At 43.6% G+C, this 18959-nt stretch overlaps 1 protein-coding gene across 1 annotated transcript in view; it reads right to left on the bottom strand.

The window, feature by feature from the left end:
- The window catches only part of arhgap42a (Rho GTPase activating protein 42a), a 343140-nt gene extending 326534 nt beyond the window's left edge, over window positions 1–16606 (bottom strand). The window contains exon 1 of the mRNA XM_060826434.1: window positions 16177–16606. Coding sequence (XP_060682417.1) covers window positions 16177–16330 — 154 coding nt within the window. The 5' untranslated portion in view covers window positions 16331–16606. The remainder of the gene's footprint in view (window positions 1–16176) is intronic.
- Between the last annotated feature and the right edge of the window lie 2353 nt (window positions 16607–18959).

Below are 18959 nucleotides of genomic sequence, written 5' to 3'. Positions count from 1 at the left end.
ACAGAACAGGCCTGTTGTGCGGAGGATTAATCTTAATGTAAAATAAAATAACCTAACCTATGCACCCCCCAATTCATTGCTATCCATGTGCACGTCCAGCAGTTGCTTAAATGTCCCTAATGACTCTGCTTCCACCACCACCGCTGGCAACGCATCACTTTGCATTTATCTAGGTTGAACTCCATCTGCCATTTCTCAGCCCAGCTCTGCATCCTGTCTATTTCACACTGTCGCCTGCAATAGCCCTCGATACTACCGACAGCACCTCCAACCTTTGTGTACATCTGCAAATTTATTAACCCACCTCCTCATCCTAAGTCATTTATTAAAAACTACAAAGAGCAGGGGCTCAAGAACAGAGTCCTATGGGACACCACTCACCACTGACATCCAAACAGAATACTTTCCATCTACAAGCACTCTCTGCCTTCTGTCAGCCAACCAATTGTGAATCCAGATAGCCAAATCTCCCTGTATCCTATACCTGCTGACTTTATGAATGAGTCAACCATGGAACCTGATCAAATGCCTTGCTGAAGTCCATGTACACCACATCCACTGCTCGACCTTCATCGATGTGTCTGGTCACCTCCTCAAAGTACTCAGTAAGATTTGTGAGGCATGACCTGCCCCTCACAAAGCCATGCTGACTGTCTTTAATCACACTATACTTTTCCAAATAGTCATAAATCCTATCCCTCAAAATTCTTTCCAAACCTTTGCTGACCACAGACGTAAAACTGACTGGTCTTTAATTGCCAGGGATTTCCCTATTCCACTTCTTGAAAAGAGGGACAACATTCGCCTCCTTCCAATCCTCCGTTACGACTCCCGTGGAGAGTGAGGAGGCAAATATCCTCGCCAGTGGCTTATCAACCTCCTTTCTCGCTTCCCGGAGCAGCTGAAGATAAATCTGGTCTGGCCCTGGGGACTTATCAATCTTAATGTTTGCCAAAATTTCCAGCACATCAACTTCATCAATCTTGATCTGTTCAGGCCTGTATCCCAGGTCCTCAAAGTTTTCATTCACAACAAGTTCCCTTTTCTTGGTGAAAACTGAAGCAAAAAACTCATTTAGGGCTTCCCCTATCTCCTCAGACTCCACACACAGGTTCCCTACACTATCCCTGATCGGCCCTACCTTCTCCCTGATCATTGTCTTATTCCTCATGTATGAGTAAAATGCATTTGGGTTCTCCCTAATCCTTCCTGCCAAGCGTTTGTCGTGTCCCTTCCTGGCTCTCCTCAGTCCATTTCTAAGCTCCTTTCTAGCAAGCTTATAATCCTGTAAAACTGTGCTAGATCAATGCTCCCTCCACCTTACGTAAGATGCCTTCTTCCTTTGGACGAGAAGCTCCTCTGTTCTCGTCATCCATGGTTCCTTAATCTTACCCCTTCTTACTTGTCTCTGAGGAAAAAATTTGTGCATCACTTGCAACAACTGCTCCTTAAATAGTCTCCACGTGTCTGCTGTGCCCTTTCTGTGGAACAATTGCTCCCAATCTGTACTTCCCAACTCCTAGGTAAAAACAAGGACTGCAGATGCTGGAAACCAGAGTCGAGATTAGAGTGGTGCTGGAAAAGCACAGCAGGTCAGGCAGCATCCGAGGAGCAGGAAAATCAATGTTTCGGGCAAAAGACCTTCATCAGGAATAGAGGCAGGGTGCCTGCAGAGTGGAGAGATAAATGAGAGGGGGGTGGGGGTGGGGAGAAAGTAGCATAGAGTACAATAGGTGAATGGGGGTGGGGATGGAGATGATAGATCAGAGAGGAGGGTGGAGTGGATAGGTGGAGTGGTTAGGTGGAAAGGAAGATAGGCAGGTAGGACAGCTCATGAGGGCAGTGCTGAGCTGGAAGATTGGAGCTGGGGTGAGGTGGGGGAAGGGGAAAATGAGGAAACTGGTGAAATCCACATTGATGCCATGGGATTGAAGTGTTCCGAGGTGGAAGACAAGGCGTTCTTCCTCCAGGCATCGGATGGTGAGGGAGCAGCGGTGGAGGAGGCCCAGGACATGCATGTCCTTGGCAGAGTGGGAGGGGGAGTTGAAATGTTGGGCCACAGCACGGTCGGGTTGATTGGTGTGGGTGCCCAGAGATGTTCCCTAAAGCGCTCTGCTAGGAGACGTCCAGTCTCCCTGATGTAGAGGAGACCGCATCAGGAGCAATGAATACAATAAATGACATTGGTGAATGGGCAGGTAAAACTTTGATGGAGGTGAGGGAGGAGGGCCGGGCGCAGGTTTTGCAATTCCTGCGGTGGCAGGTGAGGGTGCCAGGAAGGGAGGGTGGGTTGTTGGGAGCATGGACCTGACCAGGTAGTCATGGAGTGAACGGTCTTTGCGGAAAGCGGAAATGGGTGGGGACAGAAATATATCCCTGGTGGTGGGGTCCGTTTGGAGGTGGTGGAAATGTCGTTGGATGATGTGGTTAATGCAAAGGTTGGTAGGGCAGGTGATTTTCCAGCACCACTCTCATCCAGACTTACCAACTCCTGTCTGATAGCATCGTAATTTCCTTTGCCCGAATTAAGTATCCCGCTCCAAGGCTATGCTAAATGCGAGGCAGTTGTGGTCACTGTCACCAAAGTGTTCTCCCACGGCAAGATCTGACACCTGTCCTGGCTCATTGCCGAGCACCAAATCTAAAATGGCCTTTCCCTTCGTCGGCCGATCTACATACTGAGTAAAGAAACCTTCCTCAACACATCTGACAAAAAAAGGGCTCCATCCAAACCATCTGCACTAAGAAGGTTCCAGTCAATATTGGGAAAGTTGAAGTCACCCATAACAACAACCCTGCTACATCTGCATTTTTCCAAAATCTGCCGGCCTATGAGTTCTTCAATCTCTCTACTGCTATTAGGGGGTCTGTAGAAAACCCCCAATGAGCAGGCTGTTCCCTTGCTGTTCCTAACTTCCACCTATACTGACTCAGTAGACAAACCTTCCTCAACAACCTTCATTTCTGTAGCTGTGATGCACTCCCTGATTAGCAATGCTACACCCTCTCCTCTTTTTCCACCCTCCCTGTTCTTTTTAAATGTTCTAAACCCTGGAACATCAAGCAAACATCCCTGCCCCTGTCAAACACATGTCTCCGTTATGGCCACAACATCATAGCCCCAAGTACTGATCCATGCTCTAAGTTTGTCACTCTTATTTCTGACACTCCTTGCGTTAAAGCAGACACACTTTAACTGATCCCTTTGTTTCATCGCGTGAAAAACCTTGCCGATAGATTCACTACATCCTGTCACTGCCCCATCTACAACTGCCCCCCATCTCAGACATGTGGCTCTGATTCCCACCCCCCCGGCCAAACTAGTTTAAACCCTCCAGAACCACACGAGCAAATCTCCCTCCCAGGACATTTGTACCCCTCCAGTTCAGGTGCAACCCATCCTTCATGTACAGGTCCCACCTTTCCCAGAATGTATCCCAATGGTCTAGGTATCTGAACCCCTCCCTCCTGCACCAGCCTCGCAGCCATGTGTTAAGCTGTATTCACTGTTCCTCACCATCTCATGGCTCTGGTAGCAAACCCAAGATCACTACTCTACTCGTCTTGCTCTTCAGCTTCCAACCTAGTTCTCTGCAGTCACTTTTCAGATCCTTAATCCCTTTCCTGGCTATATCATTGGTGCCAATGTGCACCACGATTTCTGGCTGCTCACCCTCCCCCTTCAGATTCCTGTAAACCCGACCAATAACATCCCAGACCCTGGCACCCGGGAAACGCCATACCTTTCAGGAGTCCCATTCCTGACCACAAAAATCTCCTGTCAATCTGTCTAACTATTGAGTCCCCTACCACTAGCACTTTTTTATTCTCTTCCCTTCCCTTCTGAGCCACAGTGCCAGGCTCAGTGCCAGAGACCTGACAACTATGGCTTCCCCCAGTAGGCCGTCCCTACCAGCAGTATCCAAAATGGTATACTTATTGCTGAGGGGAATGGCCAATGGGGATCTCTGCCCTATCTGTTGGTTTCCTTTCCTCCCCTTGACTGTAACCCAGCTGTCCTTATCCTGTGTCTGGGGAGTGACCACCTCCCTGTACATCCTTTCAATTTCTCCCGGATGATCCGTACTTCATCCAGCTCCAGCGCCCTAAGTTGATTTTCAAGGAGCTGGAGTTGGGTGCATTTTCTGCAGATGTGATCAGCAGAGACATGTGTAGTGTCTCTCACCTGCCACATTCTGCAGGAGGAACATGTAACTGCCCTAACATCCATATCCCGCTACTCTGAAAGCCCACACAGGACCAAACAAAGGAAGAGTAGAAAAGAAAAATAAATGAGAAACCTGAGAAATCGAGTTTACAGATTCTTAGTAAGGTTAGAGGAGGTGGGTGCGAGGAAGGCGCTACGGTGTAGGATCTCGGGTTTAGATCTCACCCCCTTAAAACCTTCCCAGCAGTCCTCCACTCCTCCTTCACACCTCTTGACAAATGGAGCCAGCACTTTTATTTCCTCTGTCTTTACTAGGAGAAAGTGAGGACTGCAGATACTGGAGATCAGAGCTGAAAAATGTGTTGCTGGAAAAGCGCAGCAGGTCAGGCAGCATCCAAGGAGCTGGAGAATCGACGTTTCGGGCATCAGTGCTTCTTCCTGAAGAAGGGCTTATGCCCGAAACATCGATTCTCCTGCTCCTTGGATGCTGCCTGATCTACTGCGCTTTTCCAGCAACACATTTTTCAGCTCTGTCTTTACTATCCAAGGTTCCAGACACACCTTCCAGTTAAAGCAGTGATTTACCTGCACTTCACTTAATCTGATCTACTACATTTGCTGCTCACAATGTGACCTCCTCAACATTGGGAAATGATGAGGAAGTTGGATGGCTACTTTGCAGAACACCTGTTTTGAGCCTGAACCAAAAATGACCCTGAGTTTCCAGATGCCTTCCACTTCAACACACTACTGTGAACCCTGGCCAACATCGCAGTCTCAGGCTTGCTGCAGTGCTCAGTGAAACTGGAACAGTAACACTCATTTCCCACTGGAGAACCTTGCTGCTTTTTGGACTCAATATCGAGTTCAATCATTTTAGGGCAGAGCATCTTCTCCCATGTCCTTACCTTAACCCCCCACACACCAAGCCTTGTCATCACATGAGCTGCTACCACACACAACACATTGTCACCTACTAGCGGCTGTTAGCAGCTATTCATTCTCCAAGCTTTGTCTGTCCAACTGTTTTGTTCTCTTTTTAGGCACCTATTGTGTACTCCTTTCCCCCTCCCCCACCCTATCTTCTATGTAAATACGAACCTTTTCCTATCTACTCAATTCTGAAGAAGGGTCATTGGCCGTGAAACATTATCTCTGCTTTCTCTGAACAGAATTTACAAGACCTGCTGAATTTTTCCAGCAATTTCTGGGTTTTATTTTGTGACAGGATTCCACATGCTTTTTTGACCCGCTATAATCAAACTCACTGTGTGAAGTGTATATATTTTTCAAGTTTTTAAGTGACTCATCCACAATGAAAAATTAGTCAAAGAAAAATGGGAAATAAATTCTTCTCAAAAACAAAGTTGAAAAATGTGGCGCTGGAAAAACACAGCAGGCCAGGCAGCATCCAAGGAGCAGTAGAATCGACGTTTCGGGCATAAGTCCTTCTTCAAGAATGGCTTCTCAAAAGCAGGCCCACGAGATTCAATGTATCAACGGACCCTATTGTCATCCCATTCCCAACTCAGTCGAAGCAAAACACCCAGAGACCCAGTATAGTTTTACCTCCTTCATCTTTATTCCAGACCCAGAGGGAGAGAGAACGATCACCCATGAGCACAGGGACATGGGTTCTCAGTCTTCAATCGAACAGCAGATTCTTAATGAATTATATAGTCACTTACAGGAAGCAGCATCTGGGTGAGGTAACATTCATATTGATTGGGTAAAGAATCTCAGGGAGTCCCTCTCCCACTGCAACTCCCAGGTCTACTTTCTCCCCACCTCCTCTAGCTTATCTCTCCACGCTTCAGGCTCTCTGCCTTTATTCCTGATGAAGGGCTTTTGCCCGAAACGTCGATTTTACTGCTCCTCGGATGCTGCCTGAACTTCTGTGCTCTTCCCGCACCACTAATCCAGCAAGCATCAACAGTAAAGATTAAGTCATCTGGCATTACACAATGAATGTTCTTAACCTTATTTTACATAATGAATACTTTTTTATCTGGTTAACCGACTACCCTTGCCTCCAGCACCTCATTGTTGACTGCAAGTTCTTATCTGGTCAAAGTCATGCTAGCTGAGCCTTTGCAACTCAAAACTTTCCCTACCTGCTCATACCTTAGACACTTTCTCAACCCAAGTTAATCAGATGCACAATTCTTTTCTAATACACCATCCACATGTAAATGATTAAAATCTAATCTTTGAGTATAAATTAAAATTAAAAGCATGATAAAAATTACACAACACACAGAATTATAAACATTCAAACTTAAAGAATGCATTACAAATAAAATCAGATAACATTGAATAAAAGTAATTAAAAGTCTATAAAATCCTTAAACGTGCAAAGCAGCAAAACAGTAATTCTTATTTCACAGCTAACAAAGGTTATGGTTTGTGATTTTTTTGGAAACAGCCAATGGGGTCACGCATATGAAACCACCTGACCTTGGCTCCTATCACAATGTCCATTCTGTTATTATGATCAAAGGATTTTGATAAGACTGGTTCCAAATGCGGTCTTCTCCTCGCATGCTGTCTCAAGAGATAAGTCTTCAAGTAGATTATAACATCAACCACAACAACCTCTTCACTGCATATAACAAGGTGAGGCTTCAGCCACCCAACATTAGCTCTATCTGCAAATTTAACCAATGCATCCTATCCACTACATGTGAACTCCTCTTTCATTAACACAGCTATTTTATAGCACCAATGGATCAGCTAGAGAACCTTTGCTTTCTTTTTTCTAACTTTTTAAATATTTTTCTGCCACTCCTGAATAGATTGTTTGTTGCACTGTAAAATATATGTTTTCTTTTAAATTAAAACAGAAAGTTGGCATATAGTGCACTGAAGTTTAGGACCAAGTAGCAACCCCATCAACAGAATACCGAAATGTGGATGAATGAATCAGAAGCTGGTATTGAGGTAATACAGGTGGTGGTCACAGATCCTTCAACCAGGAGAACATTCTGTAATATTACAACCCTCAGTGCTTCTTTCAAGTACTATTTAATCAGGGGCAGCACTGATTAATTAGGTGGGGTTATCAGTAAGTCTGTTCTGCTTGGGGATGGTTATGGAGGAATTTGAGACATAGTTGGTAAGATATGATTTTGTGGGTGGGACAACATAGGCTTTTAACTGCTTAGCCTGCAGGGCAGTTCACCCAACGTCAACACAATTTTGGCCTAAGAATTACATGAACACAGGAACTACTGGGTAGGATAAGACCATAAAATTGTAAGATCTAGGAACAGAATTAGGCCATTCAGCCCATCAGGTCTACTCCACCATTCAGTCATGGCTGATACATTTCTCAATCCCATTCTACTGCCTTCTCCCATAACTCTTCATCTCCTTACTAATCAGAAACCTATCTCTGTCTTAAATACACTGAAAGACTTACAGCCTTTTATGGTAATTAGCTCCATAGATTCACCACCTCTGGCTAAAGTAATTCCTCCTCTTCACAGTTCTAAAGGGCTATCCCTTCATGAAATCTGTGCCCCCAGCTCCTGGTCTCTCTTAATGATATTCTGCAAGTTTCAGCGAGAAGCTCCCATTTATCTTTCTATCTCCTTCAAGTACAAACCCACTCCTCATATCACAAGGGTCATTGTTATCACCTTTCATTTGCAGGATCATCTTTGTAAAGCTTCTCTGGACCCCCTCCAACATCAGCAGATCTCTTCACATATAGGGCCAAAACCGCTCATAATATTCCAAATGTCGTCCGATCAGAGCCCCATACAGCTTCAACAGCTCTTGTTTTCTAGCCCCCTTGAAATGAATGCTAATATTGCATTTACTTTCCTAATTGCCAACTGAACCTGCATGTTAATCTTCAGATACTCCTGAACCAACTACTCTTTGTGTTTCAGATTTACAATGCCTTTCCCTATTGGAAAATAGTCTACACTTTTATTCTTTCTACCAACATGCATAACCTCACACTCCCGCAGACTGTATGTCCACTGCCATTTTTTTGCCAATTTCTTAGCATGTCCAAGTCTCTTCTGCAGCCACCCTGCTTTCTCAACACTATCTGTTCCTCCACCAATCTTTGTGTTATCTGCAAACTTTAAAACAATGCTGAAAGTTCCTTCCTCCAGATTGTTAATCATAGAAACTCTACAGTGTGGAAACAGGTTGTTTTGGCCCAACAAGTCCACAACAACTCTCTGAAGAGTAACCCACCCAGACTCATTCCCCTAATACTCTACATTTTCCCCTGCCTAATGCTAGATTAGAGTGGTGCTGGTAAAGCACAGCAGTTCAGGCAGCATCCGAGGAGCAGGAAAATCAACGTTTCGGGCAAAAACCCTTCATCAGGAATAGCCCTTCATCTATTCCCGATGAAGAGTTTTTGCCCAAAACGTCAATTTTCCTGTTCCTCGGATGTTGCCTGAACTGCTGTACTTTTCCTGCACCATTCTAACCTAGAATCTGGTTTCCAGCATCTGCAGTCCTTGTTTTTACTCTGCCTAATGCACAGAACCTACACATCCCTGAACACTATGGGCAATTTAGCATGGCCAATTCACTTGACCTGTGGATTGTGGGAGGAAACCAAAGTATCCAAAGGAAACCCACATGGACACAGGGAGAATGTGCAAACTCCACACAGACAGTCGCCTGAGGCTGGAATTGAATGTGGGTCCCTGCCACTGAGGCAGTGGTGCTAACCACTGAGCCACCGTGTCACCCACACAGCATAGTCCTCTGGGACCCTCTCTGACTCCAGTGCTTCCTGAAAGATCACCATCAATGCCTATACAATCTCTTCAAATATCTCCTTCGGAACTCTGGGGTGTAGACCATCAGTCCAGGTGATTTATCCACGTTCAGATCTTTCAGCTTCCCAGCATCTTCTCCTTAGTGATGGCTACTACACTCACATTAGCCCCCAATTCCTGAAGTTCTGGTATGCTACAAGTGTCTTCCACTGTGAAGACTGGTACAAAGTACCAATTCAGTTTCCCCACCATTTCTTGATGCCTATTATTACTTCTCCGACCTCATTTTCCAGCAGATCTTCACCAAGTTGTATACAACCTAAGGTTTCCAGTGTAAGGTAAATGCTGGGTTGTCCATACAGTTTCATTCTTCTTAACTGTTATGTAGCACTAAGATACAAATGATATGGCTAGCTTGGCCATGCCAGAAGATAGTAAAAGTCAACTACATTGAGTCAGGAGTCACACATGGGCCAGGCCAGGTGAAATCAGATTTTTTTCCCTGCAGTTTTTGTGACAATCCAGCAACTTCATTTGTTAATTCCAGGTTTATTGAATAATTCTTATTCCTCAAGGGAAATACAAGGTGTGTGCCAAGTTGGGTTTTGATCATTGACCACTGGAATTTTAGTCTGACGCTCAGATTACTAGTGAAGTAACTGCCACGATACTATTATTCCTCACAAACAAAAGTAACTACTTTGAAAAAAGGCTTTTCTGGGAATTACCAAACAATGCAGGCATTTCTATGAACAAAATTAACATTTATTTAAATATTTGTGGCAGTGGTTCATTGCATTTTTGGAGCAATTTCATTCTTTCCCTTCAACTGTGCTTTTTCTTGGTATATTTTGCTGTTTGCTCATGTGTTAATTACTCCGGAATCCAATTCTTTCATATTTTCTTTTGCCTAACTTCCTTGTTTTTAATTTGTATCTTTGCCATCTTTTCTGCTGTGATTGATTCCTGTTTTATAAATGTAGAATTTGCACCAACAAAAAAACGTGTCTATACACAATACAGGAAATATCAGATGATAAATAAAAATATTTCTGAATACAACATTTATTTTAATTGTGGAATTAACCAGAGTACTTATGGTAAATTTATAGGAAAAGAATTTCTAGTACTTCAGAAATTCAGAATAGGCCAGAACTTGACACAGGATGTCAGTCATAGAGTAATTGAGTGATTAAGATATTGAAGAAGGCTGTCAAACAAGTTTAAGGCAGCTAACATTCTGATTCATTAATTGCTCATTTCATTTACCTCATAAAACCAACCTGCAGCAATAGCTGTTACCTAACTGGTAAATCCAAAAATCAAAAGACACATCCCATGATGCAAATATATTTTGGTGAATATTGTGCAGCACAATTAAGTCCAGCCTTTCAAGAAAAAAAAGTTACAAATTCAAGAACAAAAAGAAACAGCCTTGTTTTCAGAATATACGTGGTTTTCACTATAAATTTTATTTTTTAAAAGTTATAAAACTAGATGTCCAATCAAACGACAAACTCACCAAGACATACTATTAATTTGTTCTTTAAAACATTTCTTGCTAAAAATTTGGCAATATAAAATTCAAATACATAAAATTAATTATGGGCATAGATATTAAGTCTTTCCTGCAGCAACAATCATGCTGGGAAACAAACATTTTGTAATGCTCTGTTTATACTTAAAATTATGAATTATATGAACCAAATTCAGTAATTTAAATTAAGTCTGTCACAATTTTGCTTAAAGGTTATAACTGTAGCATCCACAGTAATGATTAGAAAGCTGGGTTTATGTTTAAAGTAAAACTAATTACCAGAATAGGCATTTTCAGATCATTTGAGTAATGAGTCAGTGAAACAAAGTTGTTCAGCTTCACTGAAGGATTTTGTGCTCAAACTAAAAGCTTTACTTCAGGTACTTTGACTCAAATTTAAAAGAAACTTCCTCTGTGTTGCCCCAAATTATCAGCAATGCTTTTCCATTGTTTAAAATGAATCCTTACTGCAGCTCTTCATGGTATAAGATCCATTTGGTAGATTTGCTGCCACCATCATAGTAGGGGTTGACTGATCCTGTTTGGTCTAATGTGGTAGAGGTTAACCACCTGGCAATCTAAAGATAAAAGACTCTTAAACAAGATGACATATATTACACGGTACCAACTAGGTACAAATTCCATTTGTACGACTGACAGTGATGGCTTTTGGTAAAATTCAGTCCCAAATGTTAAACTTATCATATTTCATGTAGGATTTCTTGTAAAGAGACCGATTGTATTGTTGTGCGTATTTTTTAAAACTTCATTAACCATGCACCCACTCGTTGTAGCCTCCCTCTTGCCAAGGTATAAATACTCACGACTGCCAGGACTTGATACCGATACACTGTTTAAAACACAGTTTTGCAGCAGGTCAAGCGCTGTCAATCTGAAGATACATGGTTCATGGATGACAACTATTCATGTTTGACATTAATGGTCAGGATGAAGAAAATTCAAGCATTATTGCTGAGTTTGCAGATGACATAAAAGATAGGTGGACGGGCAAGTCGTGTTGAGGTAGTAGGGAGGCTGAAGAAGGACTTGGACATGCTAGGTGAGTGGGCAAAGAAGTGGCAGATACAAGAAAATACAGAAAAGTTGAAGTTATACACGTTTGCAGCAAGAAGAGACATAGACTATTTTTAAAAGGGGTTCTGGATTAGTGGTGCTGGAAGAGCACAGCAGTTCAGGTAGCATCCAAGGAGCAGCGAAATCGACGTTTCGGGCAAAAGCCCTTCATCATGAATAAAGGCAAAGAGCCTGAAGCGTGGAGAGATAAGCTAGAGGAGGGTGGGGGTGGAGAGAAAGTAGCATTGAGTACAATGGGTGAGTGGGGGAGGGGATGAAGGTGATAGGTCAGGGAGGAGAGGGTGGAGTGGATAGGTGGAAAAGGGACTAAATGTCTTCAAGGCAGAGATTGATAGATTCTTGATGTCTCGAGGAATTAAGAGCTACGGGGAGAATGCGGGTAAGTGGAGTTGAAATGCCCATCAGCCATGATTGAATGGTGGAGTGGACTCAATGGGTCGAATGGCCTTACTTCCACTCCTATGTCTTATGGTCTTATGGAGATAGGCAGGTAGGACAAGTCCGGACAAGTCATGGGGACAGTGCTGAACTGAAAGTTTGGAACTAGGGTGAGGTGGGGGAAGGGGAAATGAGGAAACTGTTGAAGTCCACATTGATGCCCTGGGGTTGAAGTGTTCCGAGGCGGAAGATGAGGCGTTCTTCCTCCAGGCGTCTTGTGGTGAGGGAGCGGTGGAGGAGGCCCAGCACCTCCAGTCCTCGGCAGAGTGGGAGCGGGAGTTGAAATGTTGAGCCACGGGGTGGTGTGGTTAATTGGTGCAGGTGTCCCGGAGATGTTCCCTAAAGCGCTCTGCTAGGAGGCGCCCAGTCTCCCCAATGTAGAGGAGACTACATCGGGAGCAACGGATACAATAAATGATCCGCCACCCCTACTGCCGTGGTCACCACCACTTCTATCCCCACCAGCGCCACTCACCTGCATTCTGCTGACATGCCCCCCACAGACCCCACTGTCACTATACCCACACCCCAGAACCCCGAGGAGAACACTACCCCTGCTCATGACTCCACTCCCATTCCCCCCGCCACCACACCCACTCCAGTTACAGGCTCCGACCCCACTCCCAGCTCCACACTGACATCAGATCCCAGCTCGCAGCCCTGCCGAGTTTTCACCATCCCTCCTGACCTCCCCCTCACTGAGGACGAACGATCAGTCCTCAGCAAAGGACTCACCTTCATCCCCTTCCGTCCACGCATCAATGAATTTAATACACGCCGTGACGTCGAACAATTCGTCCGTCGCCTCCGACTCCGAGCTTACTTTCACAATCAGGATTCCCGCCCACCTTCCGAGGACCCCTTCGCCCACCTCCAACACACTGCATCCACCTGGACACCCCACACAGGCCTATTATCTGCCCTCGACCTCTTCATTTCCAACTGCCGCCGGGACATTAACCGCCTCAACCTGTCTACCCCCTCCCCCACTCCAACCTCTCACCCTCACAACGCGCAGCCCTCCAATCCCTCTGCTCCAATCCCAACCTCACCAACAAGCCAGCAGATAAAGGGGACGCAGTGCTAGTCTGGCACACTGACCTCTACACCGCTGAAGCCAAACGCCAAATCAAGGACACCTCTTCCTCCTGCCCCCTCGACCATGACCCCACCCCCCATCACCAAACCATCATCTCCCAGACCATACAGAACCTCATCACCTCAGGAGATTTCCTACCCACAGCTTCCAACCTCAGAGTCCGGGAACCCCGCACTGCCCGGTTCTATCTCCTTCCCAAGATCCACAAGCCTGACCACCCTGGCCGACCCATTGTCTCAGCATCCTCCTGCCCACTGAACTCATCTCTACCTCAACACTGTCCTATCCCCTCTAGTCCAGGAACTCCCCACATATGTTCGAGACACCACCCACGTTGGTGGTGGTCATAGGTTGGTGCAACATCAGGGCTGAAGGGCCTGTACTGCGCTGTAATGTTCTATGTTCTATGTCTCTAAGTGATGCTTGGAACCAGCTCTCGGTTATGCAGGATATTGAAGTAGTTCTAAGATTAGTGCATAGAATTTTCAACAGATCACAAGTAAAGAAAGGACAACTCAAAAAAAATGCCAAAGTCACAGAGTGTGATGCAGCAGCATTTTGGTTTTCATTCATTCATGAGATGTGGGTGTTGCTGGCTGGGCCCTGTCCTACCTGCCCACACCTCCTTGACTGCCTGGTAATCACCCATTTCTTCTCTGCCTCCTCATTCTTAAACTGCAGAATAAGTTTAAGTAGGTCAGAAATATTTTATCTGCAAAACTCCAGGCCTCAACATGTACACCAATGACTTTTAAAAATTTTTACTCATCGATATCGGTGTCACTGGCTGGGCCTGCATTTATTGCCTGTCCCTAATTGCCCTTTGAGAGGTTAGGGGTTGAGCTGCCTTCTTGAACGGCTGCACCCATAGTGCCCTTAGGGAGGGAATTTTAAGATATTGACTCAGTGACACTGAAGGAATGGGGATGTATTTCAGGTCAGAGTTTCCAGTCTGAATTTTTCTGTCTTTCCATCAATTGTGAATGTAAGTGTCACCCTGTTCATGCTTGAACCCTAAGTTAACTTCCTGAAATCCTCATTCAGGAACTGATGTCCATCATTCAATACAAATTCTTCTGAAAATCATGCACTGCAAAGATCTTTTTCAATACTCTGATCATTGAGCCTGCTATGGTTGATTGATGGTACTGATAGTAATGCCATTGAATGTGAAGGGACAATGGTTAGACTCTCTCTCTTGTTGGAGATTGTTATTCCAACCTCTCAATGAAGTACACTGATGAAGTGTCTTCAATGTGTTTGTTATGAAGACATTCCACTTAAATACCAAACTATGAAGAAAGACCAATGTAGGATGTTGTTGGATAATACTGCAAATTCAAGTTTGTGGCTGTAGAAAAAGGACAAGAGAGTTCAATTCAAATATTTAACAATTTGGTGAACTATGCTGTAAAGGACAACGAGTTTCAAGAACAGTCCATTCTTAGGAATATCAGGCATCAACTGCTGGTTGAGTGTGGATTAAGCCCTCATGAACTTGATTATATCTAAATCCAGAAATAGATCACTCAGACAATTTCATGCAAAATCATACATTTCATCCAGATGTCTTATACAATCATTAGGCAGCAAATTAAAGCAGGTGCAAAAAGCTATTAAAATGAAATAGCACATAAAAAAAGGAAGTCTTTACCAAACTAAGCAAGGCACATTAAAAAACACAGAACAACATGAGCAGTTTTGGTCCCGTTATTATTTTTCAGAGATGGTTCACTCGGCTGATTCCAAGCATGGAGGAAGTTTCTCGTGAGGAGAGGTTGAAAAGGTTGGGCTTGTACTGACTGCAGTTTAGATGAATGAATGGCAACACTACTGAAACAAAAGATTCTTAGAGATCCTGACAGGGTAGATATGGAAAGGTCATTTTGGCTTGAGGGAACTCTAGAACCAGAGGGTATAATCTCAGAGGAAGGGAATCTCCCTATTAGGATAGAGATAGGGAGGAATCTCTTCTCTCAAAAGGGTCGTGAATCTGTGGAATTCTTTACCAGAGGCTTTACAATTTGGGTCATTAAAAATCTATCTGAGCCTGTATATAATTAATCAGAAAGGGGATAAAAAATTAATGGGAAAAGGCAGGAAAGTGGAGTTGAAGATTATCAAATCAATCATGATCTCACTGGATAGTGAAGCAGATTTGATAGGCCAAATGACCTACTTCTGTCCCTTAGTCTTGTATTCTTATTGTCCCAGATCCACCACCTCACATTGTCTCAACATAAAAGTTCCTGTCCCAAACTCACACCGATTCTGCAAGTATATTGTGACAGTCAATCCTCTCCATTTTGATATTAACCATAAATTTTGATGTTACACTTTGATTCATGAACAAAATTATGCGAATAATGAACAGCGATCCAAGCTTCTCCTAGCTTGATTAACTGTTTTTAGTCAATTTTGTTATCCACTGTTTATTCCATTTCCACATACTCTAATCTTGATTATGATTCTACTATGTTCTACTATTTACAAGTCCACATGCATCAATGAGTAACATGCGTGTTACTTATACAAAAAATAACATAAAAGATAAAGCACCACTTTCCCTTTACAAACAGTATTTAATATTATTTCTTGTATTTTCTAAGATGCTTTCCTATTACATTTTCCAGTAAAATTAACCAAAATGTTTCCTTTCGTTCAGGTTTTAACGGTCCCGCGATTTTTTTGCAGATAGAAGTAGCATTATTTGTTATCAGCTCTCCCTAGTCATCGGCTACTCTCTTGAAATGCCGGATGAGTGGATGTAACTCCAGCCTTGCCCTCGCTAGATCTGAACTAGTTTATTAATAACCTCCATCTTATCTACAATCAACCGCAACTCTGAATGGTTGCTTTCCAATTATTCCTACAAACAATAACAAATTTTGTCACATGACAATTATAAATTGATCAGACTAGAGGCTGCTTATTTTATTCCTAGAAAACATTTACTCAAGCCTCGAAAGATTCAAGTCAATTCCAGTGGAGGAACGAACGACAGCCACAAGGAGCGCTCTCTCCTTTTCATTCAAACTTTTCCCACAGTCTCAAAGTCGAACGATTTTTTAAAAATCAATCCACTTACTTTTCAATGCATTAATCAGCATAAGCCCGTCTTTTATCAGTTCCTTGATGAATTTGTTGGTCCGCTCCAGCTCGATCTCATGCGCTTTCAGACGATCCCTGAAGTCGGGGCTATCCAGGGAGCAATCGGTAAACTCCAGAGTGGGGAGCCCCATTGCCGCTGGAGCCTGGGATCGAACCTCCGCCCGCCGTCTGCTCGACTCGGACCCGGTGAAAGTTCCAAACGCAGCGATCCAGGGCAGCGCTGCTAAAAGTAGACAATGCCAACACAAAGCCGAACCTGGGCTTGTTTCTTTTGTCCCCTTCTGGCGGGCAGTCCTGAAAGCGAGACGGTTCGACTTTCTTTTTGGCGATGATCAAAGCGGCAGGAAAGCCGAGAGCCCAATGTGTGTAAATGCCGTCATCCTGCTCGGCTATTTCTGTCAGAGCTGTCGCTAAGTCCTGTGTGTCTGCACCACTACCAGTACCGCCCACTACACAACACTTCCGCCTAATCTCACGCAGAACTAGCCCACCAGTTCACATTCTTGTCAGGGGAGGGTTTTGATCAGACTCATACTTTGCACTTTGAATTTTGTGTACTCGGTATTTCACCATTTTTAGAAACTTCAACCCTCTACATGTTTGATATCTAAAGTATTTATAGTGTTTGATATCTATAGTAACTTGGCGAATTATGTTTTGGGACTTTGGTGATCGTATTATCTTTTAAAGTGTATCCGTTTAAACGAGAATATAGCGTTAACAGTTTTAACATTGCAAAGTTCATCCACGTGAAGACCAATATATCCATATCAGTTTCATTTGTTATGTCGGGACGAGAATACACGCTGACCATGCCTCTCTCTCTCTTTCAATATAGTGTCTCCATTGTCCAAGAGTTGCTGATTGTGGCCATTCAAAGCTCTGTGCTACATTAAGACAAGGACAAGAAATTAGGTCTTCAAAACCATCAAGCTAATACGCTGCTTCTCTCCAGCATTAAAAACTACGCTTCCCATTACGCGGACGAATATTTTGTCTGTTCAGAAATCCAGCCTAGCAATATTGACATTTTTTTTAAACCAAAGGTTTGCAATTTGATATTGGAACATCTGTAGTCACTATTCTTATCCATATTAGGGCTTTGCAGGGAATACTTTAGTTCCGTCTGGTTCAGTGTTTTAACAGACCGAGAGTTCTGCTGGTTAAACAATCACGGGCAGAGCAAGTTTCGGAGAGACCGTGGGAGGGAAAAGACATCGGGGAGAGAGAAAGGTAACGTTGACCAAAACATCGGAGATTGGGGCAGCAAACATGAGTTGAAATGCTGAAATACTCAGAAGGGAAAGGACTTCGAAAATACTAAAATGAACTAATGGAAATCGGTCCTAAAACAGGAATTGCTGGAGAAACTCAACAGAGTATCCATTCAAAGAAGAAAGTTAACGTTTTGAGCCCAGTGACCTTTTTAAGATTCTGAACATCTGCTGAGTTTCTCCAAGAATTTCTGTTTTTATTTGTGAAATGTTGCATTGTGAGACTAATCCCTAAGTTAGAGGACGTCTTAACAATTTGAGATAAGCATTGGCTTTGAGCTCAAGATGATGTTCAGTGAGGTAATGAACTTTGCTGACTGAAGGGATGATAGCAAAATTCTCCGACTGTGACTTGAAAGCAAAAAGGACGAGGAAATGTTTTGCGGTCACAAAGAGAGATCGCCATTTATAAAATCAGCCCAAAACATGACCAGAGCTAGTTTGATGAATAAAGGCTGTTTGTTCAGCAGGAGATTTTTGAAATTCAGCATTAAGGAAGGTGTATGCAGAGTAACGACAGTTGAAAGGCGATGGCCACTTAGACCAGATGTTTCAGTTTCTGAATCTCCATTGGCCCATGATGGGAATGTATTTGAGAAAGATACCCTTCAAGGCAGAAGAATGCTGCCTAGGACAGCCGGAGACAAATTATTTGCATAATTTAGTAAAATTACTTTGAATTAAAATTCTTACTTTTTAGTCACCCTTTATGATGATCGCGGACTCAAAATTATCATAGAGGTATTGCGTACAAACTCAACTATTTTATTGAGAGAAGCTCCTCAGATGATGCTGACCTGCTGTACTTTTCCAGCAACACACTCTCAACCATTTTATTGCTGATTGGTCCGAAGTAATGTTTGATAAATAATGTGACGTTACTTAGAACTCAGAATCTCTATTGCGTAGAAACAAGCCCTTCAGCCCAACAAGTCCACACCGACCCTCCCAGACCCATTCCCTATTCTATTGTCCTATATTTACCCCTGATAATGCACATAGAGTCATGGAGATGTACAACATGGAAACAGACCCTTCGGTCCAACCCGTCCATGCTGACCAGATATCCCAACCCAATCTAGTCCCACCTGCCAGCACACGGCCCATATCCCTCCAAACCCTTCCTATTCACATATCCATCCAAATGCCTCTTAAATGTTGCAATTGTCCCAGCCTCCACCACATCCTCTGGCAGCTCATTCCATACACGTACTACTCTCTGCATGAAAAAGTTGCCCCTCTTTTATATCTTTCTCCTCTCACCCTAAACCTATGCCCTCTAGTTCTGGACTCCCGACCCCAGGGAAAAGACTTTGTCTATTTATCCTATCCATGCCTCTCATAATTTTGTAAACCTTTATCAGGTCACCCCTCAGCCTCCGACACTCCAGGGAAAATAGCCCCAGCCTGTTCAGCCTCTCCCTGTAGCTCAGATCTCCAACCCTGGCAACATCCTTGTAAATCTTTTTTGAACCCTTCCAAGTTT

The sequence above is a fragment of the Hemiscyllium ocellatum genome, chromosome 6, assembly GCF_020745735.1.
Source record: "Hemiscyllium ocellatum isolate sHemOce1 chromosome 6, sHemOce1.pat.X.cur, whole genome shotgun sequence".
Classification (NCBI taxonomy): Eukaryota; Metazoa; Chordata; class Chondrichthyes; order Orectolobiformes; family Hemiscylliidae; genus Hemiscyllium; species Hemiscyllium ocellatum.
This window is presented reverse-complemented; position numbering and strand designations above follow the sequence as displayed.